The following is an 18,163-nucleotide window of genomic DNA, read 5'->3' as shown; positions in this document are numbered from 1 at the left end:
TTCTTTGCACACATTTCTATAATAAGTTAAAACCGTACTGCTGTTCAAGAAAGACTTAACTGCTTTACTTACTTCTTCTATTTCTGGAACATCATCAGCCAGGATTTCCAGAAGCAACATCTGAATGGCTTCCCCAGGGGCAAAAGTAATATTACCCAAGGCCACCTGCAAGTCAGCATCAGCGGGATGTCCACCAATGGTAGCAACCCACTGAACAGTAACATTACCGAGTGTCCCAGCATTGCGGATTATTGGCAGATTTACAGTTACTGATCCAAATTCAGGCTCCTCCACAGTGAATTCGGTAATCTGAAAAACTGAAGCACAGCAGAGAGAGGTGCATTTCATTAACAATGAAATGCAAAGTAAATATATCAACTCATGAAGTACATGGTTTTATTTCACTTGATTGTATTTACTTGCACAGATAAATCACTTTTAATCAGGTTTAAACTTAAAAGCAAACTTTCAGTATTAGTATTTTCATCTACAGAGGGAATTAACATGAAAATTAAGCCCTCATCCAAAAAGTCTATTCCAACATACCCATTGTTTGAGGCTAACCATGAGCTGTTTCTAAGCTCTTAGAAGACAATTTCAAATTATTCCCAGCAAGGAAACTTTAGCAGCTTTCATGTCACTTACTGAATAAATAAATCAACATATTCCACCTAAATTGTTTCAAATAAAAGTCTTCCTTGTATTTAAACTTCACTTTTTAAGAATTAAGTTAATTAATTACTCATTTGGAACTATTTATTTTTGACATTTTTTCTTTCTTTCCTGTACATTCTTCTACTGACAAAATGGAACAAGAAGAATTAAGCAGGTTACTGAAGGGAGAAATGGGTAAGTCAAAGGAAAAGGTGGGAAAAATACCACCAAAAAAACAAACAACAAACAAAAAAGGTTTCTAAAATATCATTACGTTTTTGAAATCGCCAAAACTCTTCTCAAAACCTGTGCAATGAAACTTATTTAGGAAGTATATACAATTAATTTCATTGATAATAACAGGCAAAATATAAACTAAAGTACTTGACAGAAAACAAGAGAATGTAATTTAATTTCTCTTTATATTTTTCAGTTTCCTTACATTTTTAAATCTGCTTTGCCTGATTAACTAGAAAAGATATCAAAGTATTTAAGCAACAGATATTAGAATTCAGATTTTGGCTTAAACCCATCGAAGAAATGCAGCACTTACTTAGGTTAAAAAAAAAAAAAGTAAACTACAATCCACCTATCTCTTACTGGGAGATTCCAAAATCTTGCTATACCAGCTGACTAAATAATACTTTTTTGTTATATTAAAGCACCATTGCTCCTTAATTACATGTTTAATGTAGTTTATCTTATCGTTTCCTTTACTGTCTTCATCCAGGCTTCCTCTTTGTTTTCTGGATGTTTTTATTCAGTTGCCCAGTAACAGCTCACCCACAAATCTGCAGTAAAAATGTTAACAGAAGAGAGAAAATATGCAAATAGGGCTCATTTACCAAAGGATCCAAATGGATCATCAGAAGCCTCAATAGTTATGATGGCTCTAGTCAAAGATCCAAGCAAGGCTCCTCCTGTCGTTTGGTTCAGCAGCTGAACATAAAATGACTCCTCAACTTCAGGATTGATATCATTAATTATATAAATTGGCACAGCTTTACTTGTTTCCCCTTCTAGTAAGACAACATCTGATGAGGCTACACTGTAGTCCTCACCTGGATTTGTAGATGAAACAAACAAAACAATAAAAAACACATAATATTAATGCATTATGGTTCAGTGTATTGAACATCATCAGTAATGCATGCATTCCTCCGCAGTTTTATGGGGTTTCTTCTTTATCTTCAGACCCAGACAATGCAGTCTTTTTTATTTCCCATTGCCTTTTATATATCCGGATCGATTAAAATAAAACTTGGCTTGGACAAAACAGAGTTTGCAGCGTCAGACCAAGAAGCAGTTACAAAAGCTCCATTATTGTCCTCCATTGACAAGGTCACACTACCACGATGTTTCCGCCTTTGATTTCTAGTTGCTCTATGGCTTTCCAAGAGATGAAAGTGAACAGAAGCACCTTTGTCGAAGTAGATTTTAGTAAAGGACACACTTTGTGTGTGGACCTCAGTTTAGGCAAACTTCTCTCTAAGAATGTCTAGGCGAACAACGGTGACACGCTAGATAACAGCTCTGCTTCAGAAACTAATTGAAAGCACGCTCTGACATCAAACTAGCTACATATTTATTTAGAAAAGTCTCTTACATAAAAAGGAAACTAAAATACCAGTTCTCAGAGTATGAACCACCCGCCTATTCCATTTTGGACACAGCTGAAACACAGTGGGTTTGATTTGTAACTAAGTGGTTTTGACCCTGCACATTTCATAAGTTTGCTCCTTTATGCACCTTCTCTGTAGCAGGGACCAACTGGAGAACTTAAGCTCCCTTTTTCAGAAGTTCAAGTCTTCTGGGGTTTTGTTTGGGTTTTGCCTGTTTCACAGCTGAGTCCCCAACTCTCACTTCCTCTCCAATAAGCTCCCCTAAGCAATGCATGGTGGGTTTAAATATATACACAGGACTAAATAGTAGCTACATATACTATTGTAGTGGGTTTTATTTTTATTTTTTTCTTTTTTTGAAGAGGTGGTGGGCTGCCAGGGAAACAAACACCCTAACAGCTTCACACATCTCTCTTGCTAGATTCTTCAGTGATGATGTCTCAGAGCTTTCTAAAAGCCGATATATGATCTCTCCCTTAGGGCTTGGACTCCTATTTGCTAATCAGAGTCAGTAAATGTCTCACTACTTTTTTTTGGTAGTTGTTAGATGATAGTGCGTTCAATATATGCTTCTTTGCTTTGACTGCTCAAAGCACAAGGTATGCTTTTTCCACTTTAACACAGACTTCATATGCCTGTAATTCTGATTTCTTACCAGCTGTTGCAGTTATTGGCATGGCTTTAAATTTCACAGAAACATCTGCAAATATCCCCCCAGTTCTGGTCACATTAATGATTGGTCCAACGTAATTTTCAGCAACTCGCACAGTTGAAGCTGAAAGCTGAAGTGTTCCAAAAGCATCATCATTGGCATTGATAATTACATGAGCTATTGTCTCACCCACTGATCCAAGTCGAGGAGAATTTACAACTGAAATATAAAGAAAACTTAGTGAGGGTGTGCCTAAGATGTTATCTACGGCTATAGGGTTCATAGACATACACGTGAGTTTAGTGGTTAGTCGCCACTAGCCTTCAGCAAAATTATCTTTTTTAGGATTGCACGAGGTATAACTACAACTACACCAACATACCTTTTTTGGTGTTTGAATTATATGATGGTAGAAAAATAAGAATTTTTAATAACTTGTTATTCTACTCTGCTGTGGAGCATACAAGCCATAATTTTTTTTAAAAGGTGAGGTACTCTGAAATACTTATTTATTTATTTCTTTGTCCATAAGGCCAGTAGTAACATCAACACAGTTCTGAAGAATTTAATTTTTACCCTTGCTATAAGGAAATATATAAATAAGATTTGAAGTTTGAAGTTGAAGATTTGAAGGATATGTAAATAATACTTGAAGTTACCCTTAACATCAAGATTAATGTGAGGCGGAGGCAGCAATTAGACATGCCAAGAAGCTTTGAAACACAAATCAGGCTGTAATGATGTTAACTTATCTGAATGAGGGATGAGGCAAACATTGTCTACACTTAAAAAGCAACATGTTGCTGTAATTCCACTTACCAATAAAGTGGTAACACCACTTTATTTTTTAAAAGACTTTTTTGGCTTTCAATAAGCAAACCTAGATTAGTTATTTCCTAGTACTGAACATTGCAGAAGCAACCCTAGATGAACAGGTATTAGTGCACAAAACCAAACTGTAACATATTTGGCCTGAAAAACGTTGGATAAGGCAATGCAAAATGGATAAAGAAATGCGCATCCATCCCTGACAAAATACTGAGCTAAAGGAAATAGATGCCAACAGCCCACAAGGCAGGTAACTCAGAGATTTCTTAACTATACAGAGTTCAGCAGAGGTAAAAAGTTTATCATTTAACTTGTTGCATTTTATCCTATTAAATACAAATACCAGCCTTCATATTTAAACTGTAGGTTTTACATAAGTAAGATACTTACTTGGCCGATCCTGTACTTTCTCGACCAAAACAATACTGCTTAGCTCCACAAACACAGATTCTGACCTCTCAGGATCATCATCGTCCAAAATAGGCAAAAATACCATGGCCTCACTTTCATTGGCTGCGAAGACCACGAAACCTGTGATGGGTATATAATCTTTTCCCTCTGTGGCTCTAACAACATCAGGTGGAAGGAAGGGTGACACTTCATCATCACCAATAGTTCTGTATGTTACCATCACTGTACCGAGGAGACCACCACGCCTTATTATTGTCAGGGAGATATTTTTTGCTTCTTCCTCAACTTTTATTGGCCTGTTTCGCTCAGAAAAGATGAAGATTCCATACGGATCATCATTAGCTAAAATAGTTAACGTTGCATTCGTATGATTTCCAAGACGACCACTGGAGACATTGGTGATCAAAACTGAAAACACCTTATCCAATTCAGGAACTTCATCAGGATAAACCTGTACTGTAATATTCACTCTCGCTTGGCCAACATCAAATGTGACGTTCCCATCTGTAGAGATGAGGTCTTTGGTAAGATCACAGGCTATGGTCCAATGCAGAGTCACCTGAGACAAGGCCCCATGCGTTCTTACAACCTAAGTGAAAAACATATAGATCTGCATATTTTTGTTCTATGAGAAAGAAAAACATAAAAATATGAGATGGAATTAAGCAAGGACATGACATAATTGGTTAAAAATAAATTTGTGTTGCAAAAAAACAGTGTCATCTTTATTCTTTCAGCTTTGCTGTATTTGTTGTATCACCAACACTGTTATTTTAAGGTAGTAGTACCCCAAATGTAAACAAGTAGAGGTAATTTTAAACCTGTGGATATTATTATTACATCATTTTCACTTCAAGATGAATGATACACATTAGAAAACTCAGCATGAAATGGCAAAACAGATGTGCGTGATAAAGTTGTTACAAACCCTATAGACTTCAGGCAAAAACATCACCAAACGCCCAGTAAAAACAGAGACAGAAGAGGACCGCGCAGCAATACGAGACTCAAAAGCCTTCTAACCTGCAGCACAATATTGCTATCTCCATCTTCAGGCTCAGTTCCGTTCACCGAGAGTGACTCAGTACTGAACTCAAACACACCATGAGCATCATCGGAAGCCTCAATAGTCACAAGGATGTGGGATGCAATTCCCAAGTTAGCTGTTAAGTGCAAGTGCCAAAAAGAGTTATTTTTTCTAGCATCTTTTCTTACATGAAAGAAAACAGCTAAAGAAATATGTTACAAAAATACACAGGAGAGCATGGCTGGAGGATCCATGCTGTTTTGTCTTTCATTTTTTGAAATGCAGGATAACTGTCCACATGGATAAGGAACTAACTGGCAGCCCTTCTATGGAACTATGCAACAAAAACATATAACAAATATGAATATTTTAAGGGAGGAAGAGAAACAAAATTACAGGTCTAATTAATGAAAATGGAGCAGAATTTAGGATGGTGGGGAGTCACGTGGTAAACAAGGTAAGCAGAGAGACCACATGAATGCACGCCTCATCCTAACATACGCCAGAACAAAAAGCAAAGAAAAAAAAAACCAAACAAGTCCAGTAAATCCTACTACTAAAAAGATTGTCTTTGGTGAGATTACTTGCTGCTCAGAGAGAGAAAGAGCCTGGCACTTACGAAAACCTTTTCTGGAAGCAAGGAAAAGGTAAACAGCACTTCAAAAAACCCAGGGAGCTCCACAAAGTGGCTAAGCCACAGAGTTAACTCTCACATGCAAACCAAAATCCTTTGCATTTACAAATAAATTGAAAATCAGGCTGTCACAGAGAAATAAATTATTCAGTTTGGACAATGGATGCTAGTATAACATTTTCAGGTCTGTAGGGTTTAATTTGAAGTCCTGTATGATAAGGGTTTTCCCTCAGATTTTATATTATTTCTGCATCTAGTATCATTTTACTTTTTCTTAGTATTAAATTACCTTTGTTTTCTGTATGTCATGACATAAATACAAACTCAAAAAGAAGAAATTAAAAACAATCAAAACCTTTAAAAATCTAATGCAACTTACTTTTCTTTAAGAGTTTTTTTGATATGCAGAGAAAAAAGTAACATAAAGCACGTATCAAAGCATACAAACAGGTAATTTTAAAATTACTTTCAAAAGTGCTTTTGCTCACCAGAAAATTTGACTATTTTCAAACAGAACTAATTTTGCAAACTGTACTTCTGGAATTACTATATTGTGTTTTACAACAATGTAGTTTTGATGGTATAGAAGTTGCTATTTTCTGTGTTGCACTAAACACGGACTGCTATTGAGACTATGCCTAAATTAAAATGGGAAAAGATGTTTTGGCAGAACTTTATGATAAATCTAAATTATTCACCTGTAACTGCAAGTAAAGTAACACTATGACAAGTTGTGTCAGTATAGTAACTTATGGGGGATATTACAGTTAGCCATAAAAAATAGGATTAATTGAAAATTCTTACCATGTTGATGGACAGTTGGAAGGAAGAAATCCATGTTCCCATCACCACTACCACTGCCATCATTTCTAAAGAGCTCAGCAACTTTAAGATGACAGACATACAGATATATACACATATATACATTTATAAATAAAGAGAAAGCAGAAAGTAATTTAAACATTTCTGGACAACACATAAAGAGAGGAAGTATTCTAGGAAGGCTTCAATTTTGGATATGAAAGTATACAGGATTTCTGATAAAAGCCAGAAAAAGTATTGTATATGCCACTTCTTATTTAATTTTTTACATTGGAAATAGCATTGGGAGGTCAGAAGGACAGAAACACATATACCCCTGTTTTCTCTTTTCTTTCCCTCTTTGTGTCCCCTCTTTGTATTTCCTCTTTCTCACCCCTAAATGAGGTTTGTCATGGAGAAATTGGAAATGTGAATTAAAAAAAAAAAAAAAACACAGGGGCTGAAAGCCCCCAGACTCTCTTATTCTAAAATTTTCTCACAAACTGAAAACATGTTTCAGAAAGTTGGGAAAATCTGCAGAAAGCTTAATTAATGGAGACTTTACTGTAAGTTTTGTGCTTGCAATGGTGTTGAAAAGGCCAAAAAGAAGGTTTGTATTAAGACAGTACCTGCCTAGTGAATTTCCAAAGTTAGCTGTAAGTTTTCGGACCAGAAAAAAAAAAAAGAGAAAAGTTTGTTGTAATAAAAAAACTATTTGACCAATTACCAACCATGAAATTATGTAATGTGAAAAGCTGCAATTGTCTTTACATGAATTAATGCATGGTAATAACGCACTTTCTTTGGGATCTGGTGGTTTCCAGCAATGATTAACAAAATATATGAAGAACAGTTGTTTCCTAAGAAAAATTACAGCTGTCCGGGGGATGTAGGAGTGTTTGATTTGTCTTTAGAAATAACATGGAAATAGTACACCTAAGAAAAGTAAGATTTTAATGGATCACGAAAATACAACCAATGGATCGATGTCTGTGCCTTACCTCCTCCCTCTGGGTTCAGTAACTCCACTTTAAAAGTTTTTTCCAATTCAGGAACAGAATTATCAGTGATGTTAACAGTAATGTACTTGTATCTTTCTCCTGGCTGAAATTCCAGTGTGCCCACAGCAGCCTGCAATATGAAAGATGTGAAAACATTTTTGTTCAAGTCTAATGTTTTCATCCATATGAAAAAAGAAACAGAACCTTGATTTTGTTTGTCAAAACATCTACTTTTCTTCAATTAAGCTTTTAAAAAATCTGCTGAATCTTTGTTGTGAGGAAAAGGCATCTAAATTCACAGAATTATGAGCATCTGCATTCACCTACGTTTTTCTGCACAAACGTCCAGTTAGGTGATAAGCAAAATCAGGTTATTTTGTTGGACCTGTACAAATCCTGGTATGTGGAAATATAACATTAACCTGTACGTGCACCTGAATGCTCATGTAAAGTTTGATATACTCAGCAACAATAGTAAATATCCCTTATTGCTGCACTGACAATTCTCTTTAGGAAAAAAAAAAAAATCTAAACCAGAGGCTTTTCTAGGAAATACAACATGCTGCAGGAAAGAAGGTAAAAGTCACATAATGATATTTATTTTTAAAGTGAGTATTACGCATTCATTTATCATATCAACATATAAACAAAAGTGTTTCTGTGAAAAGAATCATAGCTGGGCTAAAATACTCAAACTGAAATCTACCTGCAGGACAAATAACTCTAAATTAATTCCAAAATAATTACACTCTTTGGCAACAGCCATACCTGGTAATCTTTTGGACTGAAAGCTGTAAGCGGCACTGTTCTGTATTCCACCAGAACTGTTCCAAGAAGACCTTGTGCACGAACTACCAGTAATCTGATGTGTCCAACTTCTTCTTTAACAGTAATATGGGGCACAGCAGAGGCTGGCAGAATCATTTCATCGCCCGGCCGAGGAGGTGGCCCCACCGAGAACTGTAGCAGACCTAGCAGACAACAAGTACTATTCGCACAGCTTCTGGCACCAAATTTAAATTATGATAATAAATTGAAACCAAATTATTTATAACATTTACATTTAATGTTTCTGAAATGAAAAAACAATTATTGACATGCCCTTAGGACTCAATCGTGCCATTTCCAGGGGTGTGCTGTGTACCTTCCCCTCTCTCACCAATACCCATATCAGTCTTGATAAAGACACAGCACAACAATGAATTCAGCTCTTCCCGAAAAAGCCTGAATATGTCATAATATTGGGTACTTATTGGTACAATAATCATGCAGAAAGGTTTCTCTTCATCAGGAATTCTCATCTGAGAAAAACAAAAACTTGCACAGGATCAACTACATGCAAGCTTTATTTGCTCTCAGAATGGAATCATCGCCTATATGGTCAGGGCAGCTTTGACGTCTTTTGCAATATTCTCAAGAATAAGTAACTCAGCTTTCACTCTTGTATAAAAATTATGAATTAATCTCAAGTTAGGTAAAGTGGAATACTTGGCATTGCTTCCTCAACTATCAAAGCTGAGGCTAAACAGAGTTTTAATCTGTTGAGCTAGAACTATACAATTATCTGCAACAAGACTGTATGATCACCATCATCGTTACCATATGGGTGGTCACTGGCTTTGATGCTGATATCAGTAGTTTCCTTTTCTGGATCTATACTTGCTCCACTGGTAGGAGTTGAACCTAGTTTTCCATCTCCAGACACTGCAGAGACTAATGTCACACGGAAATATTCATTTAGCTCCGGAATGTCATCATCAATAACATGCAAATTTAAGACCTAGAGAAGGACCAAACCATGGAGAAATCAAACCGTGCAAAATACATCACTTAGGAGTTTCGCGACCCTGCTTAACTCATCAAATTCTTTGATTAGACAGCCAGCTGTGTAGGTCTGAAAGTAATACAGACATTTTTGCTTTCCGCATAATTTAACCCAATTTCTAGGAAAATATTTTACGTTTAGAGTATGCATTCCAAAAACAACTTCACCAAGCTACCAGAGGTGGAAGGCGTATTTGCTCAAGTGCTTCAAATTACATCAACACATAAGCAAGCAAGCAATTCTTTATTATCTACCTTAACGTAAGAATAATCTAAATCCTGTATACCGAAAATGAAATATCTGATAGATGTCAAAATCTTGAAGAAATTGTGGTTCTGAAGAGATATTAGAGTGATTAATCCAATTAGAGAGCAGGTAAAGCAAGTTTTTTATGCCACCTGACAATGCAGATCATACTATTAATTAACATAACCTGCTCTGCACGGGCTAACGTATTCACCTCACAGAAAAACATATAGAAGAAAAGGTTTAAGCAGCTGATTGTATTTAGAGGCGTGGGAACGAGTAGCTTGCAAACGTCAACAGAAAGTCTCTTAGGATATCTCACCTGACGACCAACTGCCCCCAGTCTGTTTCTTAGGGACATGCCCATTAACTCCTCCATATGTAGACAATAAATTGCACCACACAGCAGCGGAGCAAGGGGGTATTCCAGCCCTTTTCTGCCGCTGGATCAAATAAGGCAGGCCTCATCCACGCTGCCAGGCTAGAGAAGCTTTGGGAATTTTTGCTTTATATGAGCGTATGCAATGCAGTAATGTATTTCAATGGAGAATCGAAGCTGAGGGAACAGCGACACGAACAAGCTGTTTCCAGATATCACAAGCTTTTGCCAAGCTCTGATCACTTGCACTGTTTAACTGGGAACAGATCCACAGTTTCAGTGGAGCCACCAGGGTCCTTTCAAATGGCGTCAGTGGGTTTCAGTCAGTCCCTACTGACTTCAGCAGAGTGATAAAAGAGAGGACAGCATTTTCTGCTAACAACAATTCACCCCGTCTATTTTACGAACACTAACGGAAAGCACACATTGACTTTCTACAGCATTGTGGTCCCACACCTCTTCTTCAAACGAACGTGAGATTCCAGTGCCGCAGGTCAGGATTGCATTCGTAGAAACAGATTAAGCAAAAGGGACAGAACGTGGCCAAGGGCGGCTGCAAGACACTTGACTACAAAAGTGAAATTTACTGCTGCCTGTTTAATTGATGTGGAGATAAATCTGAGCTCCAAAACTCAGATCAAAACCTGATAATTTTCCAATTGCAAAAGTGGCTGGAACCATTATTTCAGCACAGGACTACTTACACTTCGTGTATACATATGGATACACATACACCTGATACATAACATATGTAAACATATCTCATATATTATGTGCATTCAAACATACACACACACATGGTGACCCCTGAACCGAGATACACACAGATCTATAAGCATCCATCATATCACTTGTTAGTTGTCAGGGATGCAAAAAACCCTGCAAAATATAACAAAAGCCACGTGAAGGAGACACTCTGGAATATGAAAGCCAGTCAAGCATCCTCAGAAGGTATTTTCCAGCAGGTTTGCAAAGGTCAGGATGAATAGTTAATAGGAAGGTAGGGTTTACCTCTGATCTCTGCCAAGGAAGGAATGTGATAGTGCCACTGCTGTTAGAAAAATCGGTAACAGAGTAATTAATGCCAGTGGAATCAACCTGTGAGATAATGTAATTTATATACACATAGTCCAGGGCTCCCCTTGTACGCTCCACGACACAGGATACAGTGGAACCCTCATCGGCAGTCTGGAAGAAAGCAAGGAATTGAAAATGTTTGTTACTGTCAAAGTAAATCAAAGCAATAAATGTAAAATGTGGAATTCTCTAACACTGGTCAAATGTTCAAGTAAAAAATTGCTGTTGTTACTCTCAGCACGTTTGGGGTGGTGGGACGCTGAAACTGAACTTGGTGGCGGTCAGAGCAATCTTAGTGGATTTGCACCAGCTTCTAGTATCTCCCTGAGGACTATCAAGGTAAGCTAATAACTACACCCTATTGTTTGTTTTGGACACAATCTCTTCATCCAAACTATGCGTCAAAGATAGAATCGATATGCTTGAAACGCACATGTCAGAAGCAACTGAAACTATTGCTTTATATGAACATAAATCGTTCAAATTTTCATTAGCAATAATTAAAAGGAAGATCTGGATACCTCCTTTCCCCAACCAGAAACACTATGGGGAAAAAAAATACATTAAAAATAAACTATTCTATCATCATCATTCAGAAAAATATGAAAAATTTTCTATGCTACATTCCTTTTGACAATTCTGACTTCACAGAGAACGTGACTTCAGCAGCAACGATTTCACGTATTTGGAACCAAGTAAGTACTGATACTGACCACATATTTTAGAAGATTATGATAACAGAACTAAAAATAGAGAACAATTTTACTTGAAAATGGCCAGAAACACTAAAGCTATCTCAAGCATTAGATCAATTTCAGAGCTGCTGTGTAACACAGTGCAGACACTGCATCTGCCACCAGCGTCCCAGCAGACAGACGCGCACATACAGCAATTAAACGACTGACAAAAAACCGCTGTGTGTCTGCATCATCGCTGACAGCTCTAATACTTCCCTGGTGAAATGGACGTAAGATAAAGTGCAAAACAATTAACATGCTGTATAAATTTTTAATTGTGCTTCACGGTTGGTTGACGATCTGCGGCATTACAGTATTATCAGTGGCATTCGAAACTGAAGGAATCTATTATCGTAGCATATGGCAGGCACATAGAAAGCGAACCGGGCCAAACTGAAAACCAGCATCACTCGGGCAAGGTGGTTACTTTCAAGCACATCATAAGCACTTCGGTCAGAAAGAATGTAATTAAAAGGTCATGAAAGTTCCCAAATTGGAAAGTACTCTGAATTTTTTTCCCCAAAATAATACACCACCAATAGAAACAGGTATCATGTCTTTCTCCCTCATAATTTATTAAAGAAGTAAAAGTGAATTATGTTTATTTCTATCCTCCCCAAAAAAGTAGCAAGTTTATATATTGCACCTATGGTGGCTACCACCAAGGAACAATTTAACGTTTAAAAAACTAAGCAACTCACAGCCAGCGTCAACTGAATTCACACCAAACATATGCAATCTATACCTTGTAACTAACAACTGTGGAAAAATACATCACACCTTGTCCTCGCATGATCTGTAGTAAAATTCCTTCAAACACACCACGTAACACGGAAAAATAAAATAAAAATATTGGTAATAAAATTAAATCTTATATTTTAATGGATAACCCAGTCTCAGATGTGACAGAAATAAAGGGGGAAAAAATGTTCTTCTAGAAAAATTTAAGCCTTAGTCTTCAGTTCATGTCATAAAATCAATTTTCTCAACAAAAATAATTTTGAGGGATTTTTAAAAATGATATTGCAAATGCCAGTGAGACCTGAGCCTGTATTAACAGAACTTACACATTTCCAAATTCTAGAAAAACTTTGCTTAACTAACAAATGTGAAATCAAGGCCCCGTGCAGGTCAATTGGCCTTGCCATTAATTTTTCTGTGTCCAAAGCTTCACCTATAATTTTCCTTATGAACACCTTACCTCAGGAATACATGCTCCAGTGAAGCCAAATAAACCATTAGCGTTATCGCTCTTCTGTATTCTTAATCTCGCAGTGGTATTTTCTTGCGAAATTCGAGCTCCACCACGCACAGAGATGAGCTTTAGGATGAACAACTCCTCTCCTTCTTCCTCTTTGTCATCCTTCGCAGACACAATGAATGATTTATTGGTCTCCCCTTGCCGGTACTCCAAATACCCAGAGACAGGGTGGACATCACTCTTCGCAGGCGTTGCGTGGAGTTCATAGATCTCTGCTCGGGTCAGTTTACGCTCATAAAGCCTTACATCCTGCATTAGCCCTGTGTACCTCCTGCTGCCGTTCATTCCTGCTCCAATCCTCACTATTCCTGGACCTGAGAAGGAAATTATAATTTTCCTCATGTTGCTGTATTTCTTCAAAGTAATAAAACTGCAACTGAATAGCTGTACTTGTTAAACGTCAATGGTAAACTGTTCTGTTATCCCTGGATTAGGAATCATAGTGATCTTGAAATGCAAAATCAGGAGGTTCCTCGAGCCTCATCCCAGTGTTACAGGTACAGTGTCACAGGCCAAAGAATTCCATCCCAGACTGTTCAGGTTTTTCACCCTACTAGTTCTACTAGCACGTTGTCACCATCCCGTATTTTTACTAGACTTGGAAGCCCCTCTTTTTCCTTCAGAGAGAACTTTGCAGAGCACACCTGCAACCCCTCTCAGCTGCTGTTTTGCTAAACAGAGCCCACTTTGTCCCACTCTGCTTGGAGAGTGGGTCCGTTCTGGTGATACTCATCATTAGCCCTTCTGGACACAGTGTTCCCTTAATGGACTGGGAATATGGACTCCGGAAATAGACACCAAATTCCAAATGCTCTTTACAACAGCATTAATGTTTCTCTGTCTCCAAACCATTATTCGACTCAGCAAATCATAGGATCACGGCTGTCTTTTTCACAAATATACTAAGCTGGTAGCTCATACTTTTTCCTGTTGTGCTAAAACACATAGATACATCTTTTTTCCATCTGTTTTCTGCTTTTGGAAGAAGCTGTGCTCTTGAATGTAGTGGTATACGTATGACACTGAGTGTCAGTTCTAGAGACGAGCAACCACAGCAAATCATCACGGTCCCAGGGCAAAAGGCAGAGGATAGTGAGAAAAACTGGGGTACTATATGCTCACCACTGTGTATCATCCGACGTTAAATGGAGAGAGATCGAATCCCTGCCTTATACTTGTAGCATCTCCAGAATGAGCATATGCCATCTCCGCTAATACAGAAAATTTACAACCACTCAGATATATCCTTCTAGCAACAAAAGCATTATTGCATTTCACACAACTTTGTTTTAGAAACTGAGGGGGAAAAAAAAAAAATCCTTTCTCAGCTACAGTACTGCAAGTCTGATGGAAATTATTAATTGCAGGGACACTACTTTTGTTACAGAGGGCAAATTTATTTCTCAGACTTCAACCACTAGAAGTTTAGAGGCAGAAATAAAATACTGTACTGTACAATTAATGAAGTTTCCTCTCTATTCTCTATGTTTGTGTACATATATGCATATAGATGTATATGCATTTAACATCACTGTATATTTTTTAATTCTTCCTCTTTGATTACAGAAAAGGAGATTGTGTTTAAGAATTTGATATCATTCACTGCCTATCCCCACCAAAGAAACGTGTGAAAGTAAAGGCAAGAGGAAGAAAAGAAAAAGGCTGGAGATGATCTCCAAGAAAAAAATGCATGTGTAAGAGTGGGAAACTGCAAAAGAAAGAGTAAATATAAATGTAATCTGACCACATAATATCTGACTTTATAAAGGAATTTTTCTGATACTTCTCTGGTCACTGCTATGCTAGGTCAGAGTGAATGTCCATAATGGCTACTTATGACTAAAATCACATCTGGGACTATCCAGTTAGATAAACTGAAGTACACGTGCTAATGTTCCTTGCAACGCTATTAAACTTATAGGCATAATTTTCATATACCATGTAAATACATACTTAAGTAGATCTACACCCTGAAAAGTTCTGTTGCTTACAGGACCATAGAATCACAGGGCTGGAAGGGACCTCTGGAGATCATCCCGTCCAACCCCCTGCCAGAGCAGGGTCACCCAGAGCAGGTGGCACAGGAACACATCCAGGCAGGGTTTGAATGTCTCCAGAGACGGAGACTCCACCACCTCTCTGGGCAGCCTGTGCCAGGGCTCTGCCACCCTCAAAGTGAAGAAGTTCCTCCTCATGTTTAGGTGGAACTTCCTATGCTCAGGTTTGTGCCCATTACCTCTTGTCCTGTCACTAGGCACCGCTGAGAAGAGCCTGACCCCATCCTCCTGACACCCACCCTTTCAGTATTTATAAGTGTCGATAAGGTCCCCCCTCAGCCATCTTTTTTCCAGACTGAAGAGACCCAAATCCCTCAGCCTTTCTTCATAAGAGAGGTGTTCCAGTCCCCTCACCATCTTGGTAGCCATTATTTGCTGTCCCCTCTCCAGCAGTTCCCTGTCCCTCTTGAACTGGGGAGCCCAGAACTGGACCCAGCACTCCAGGTGTGGCCTCACCAAGGCAGAGCAGAGGGGGAGGATGACCTCCCTCCACCTCCTGGCCACACTCTTCTTGATGCCCCCCAGGATGCCATTGGCCTTCTTGGCCACGAGGGCACGTTGCTGGCTCATGGTCATCCTGTTGTCCCCCAGGACTCCCAGGTCTCTTTCCACCGAGCTGCTCTCCAGCAGGTCACCCCCAACCTGTCCTGGTGCGGGGGGTTATTCCTCCCCAGGTGCAGCACCCTAAAGGATATTGGCTTATAATATAATGCACAACTAGAAACAAAATCATTATTGCATTTTGTTTCAGAAACTGAGAGGAAAAGCTACAGTGCTGTAAAACTTATGGAAATTATTAATTGCAAACATATATAACTGTATGTATACTTGATAAGCATACTATACATTATTAATTTATTTTCAAATTATTGCAATTGCTCTGTTACAGTTCTGAATTTTCCCAGCTCTAATTTCCATATGCTTTTTGAAAACTCTCAGAATTTTCTATCCATTCTTTTCAACTAAATAACCAGATATAATAATGTTAGTATCTTGCATACATCCATCAAGGAGCTAGACTCTTCTATACATTGCAGAACTTTACATATGGAGAAGAATAATGCAGGCTATTGGCTCACCATCAATGATTGCTTGTCCTTTAAGGCTCTTCATTCCTCCCGGAACTGGAATTCCATCCATGTAAAATTCAATTATACTGTCATCCAGAGTAATCAGAAGATGAAGCCAAGTATTTTCATCCAGGTACTTCAGGACTGTTGCTTTAGCCACATATGTCATATTGGATCCTAATGCTGTATAATGGAGCGCTACCAAAACATGAGAATCATTTGTTTGGATTTTCACACCATAATATAAGGTCCCATTACCATCATCCTTTTCAACTATATAACCATCAGTACTGACATTAGGAACTAACCACGCTGAAAATGTGAAATTGGTTACTGCAGTATTTCCATTGTACGGGTGTTCCAGACCAATAGTCCCAAACGCGTCCTCTTTTCCACTGAAATACAAAGCATCTGTTCCACTGTGATGACGCCTCATGTGAGGCTGAGATTGTACTGAACTTGGAAATGATCCCAGCAACAAGAAGTCTACCATTGATGGCAGTCCAGCTTGGAAGGTACTAGACAGTATTTCCCAACCTAAACGGACAACACCAAAGGTGCCTTGTTGTCTCCAGATGGTGAAGTCTGTAATATAGGAAAGATCATCTTCAGAAAGAACATCTTCCGCTATCTCTCGGTCTTGGCTCTCTGGGTCTATAACAAAGACTCCAAACGGGTCATCATTGAATGGGATCATCACAGTTACAGCAAGGCTTGTTTCAGACAACCGACCACCAGGACCAGGAGACCCACCTGTACAATGGAAGTTAGAGCAGAAGTTAATGGTTGGTTTCAGACAACACAGTCTGAAAAAAGTTACTGAGTACTTTAAGTTTCTTTAATAAAATATCTTTCTAAAAAGGCTTAAATCTGCTTTAAAGAGCCTCTGAACTCTTAGAAAATGCTCTGATTTAATAATAGCGTAATTTAGCTCAATTGGTTTTAAAACACTACAGTGACAATTTTCATAGAAAACAAAGCAGTATGTTATTTTTCAACTGCAAAACACACATTTGTCTTTCAGCTAAAACAAGATTAGCTCCAACTTTTCTGAATTAGTCAATGAGATATTTTACCTTTGATTCATTTGACAAACATGGGGCCAAATTCAGTTCTCATATTACTCCAAGATATACACAAATATGGAACGTCAAAATCTGGCCCATTGCCTCTGAAACAGACACAGAGATACCTTGCAAAATCCGTAACCGTTGTAAAATAAAACTGCTGCCAAGTCCTGCCACCAGTCATCTATTTCTGCACAATAAGAATTCATGATATGAAGACCATGATGTGAATGTAGAGCCTCCATGTTCAAAGCGCGCATTGATCCACCTATTATATGTAGGAAATCTTCTGGTCACACTTAGGGACTTCACTTACAGTAAAGGTCGACACATATTTTCAGTTGTATCTGGGCACAGAAGACCCTAAATAGTACTGAGGTGGAATGAGTTCAGGAGATTTGGAACTCTGCTCAGTAGCAGATGTGTAGCAGTTGTAATTTAAGTCATATGAAGTGGTAACTGTAAGTATTTCACCTCCTCTAGAGAAAAGCAAACCAACCAACCAACCTCCATTATGGTAGACATGCATAGTCTTTAATAGCTTTACTTTGTCTTCAACTACACGAAGATCTACATCTCTGGAATCACGAAGAGGCATCCTTTTTAAAGGTCAGATCACCAAAATGTGTACAACAGCAACACAGGAACTGAATAACTGCACTGATATACCTAAATTAAGATTAAATGAAAAATAAAACCTAAAACCGTACCAGAAAAGTATAGGATAACAAGACGTGATTCAAGGCAAAGCTCTTTCCAGGGTTGGTTTCGTTTTGATTGATTAAACAAAATTCTTTTCTAACAGATATGATGG

The 18,163-nt window shown here is 38.1% G+C and overlaps 1 protein-coding gene across 5 annotated transcripts in view; it reads right to left on the bottom strand.

Moving 5' to 3' along the window:
* Positions 1–18,163, bottom strand: part of ADGRV1 (adhesion G protein-coupled receptor V1) — a 291,124-nt gene that overhangs the window by 224,357 nt on the left and 48,604 nt on the right. For all 5 annotated transcript variants that reach the window (XR_012584987.1, XM_074570871.1, XM_074570873.1 and 2 more), the window contains 12 exons: positions 16,292–17,035; positions 13,096–13,469; positions 11,092–11,268; positions 9,230–9,410; positions 8,399–8,601; positions 7,631–7,760; positions 6,633–6,713; positions 5,191–5,330; positions 4,147–4,756; positions 2,932–3,147; positions 1,500–1,715; positions 73–317 (listed from right to left, as the gene is read on the bottom strand). Coding sequence is in view for 4 of the 5 variants with exons in the window: in XM_074570871.1 (XP_074426972.1) it covers positions 73–317; positions 1,500–1,715; positions 2,932–3,147; positions 4,147–4,756; positions 5,191–5,330; positions 6,633–6,713; positions 7,631–7,760; positions 8,399–8,601; positions 9,230–9,410; positions 11,092–11,268; positions 13,096–13,469; positions 16,292–17,035 (3,317 nt within the window). In the remaining variant the exon portion in view is untranslated. The remainder of the gene's footprint in view (positions 1–72; positions 318–1,499; positions 1,716–2,931; positions 3,148–4,146; positions 4,757–5,190; positions 5,331–6,632; positions 6,714–7,630; positions 7,761–8,398; positions 8,602–9,229; positions 9,411–11,091; positions 11,269–13,095; positions 13,470–16,291; positions 17,036–18,163) is intronic.

The sequence above is a fragment of the Larus michahellis genome, chromosome Z, assembly GCF_964199755.1.
Source record: "Larus michahellis chromosome Z, bLarMic1.1, whole genome shotgun sequence".
NCBI lineage: Eukaryota > Metazoa > Chordata > Aves > Charadriiformes > Laridae > Larus > Larus michahellis.
This window is presented reverse-complemented; position numbering and strand designations above follow the sequence as displayed.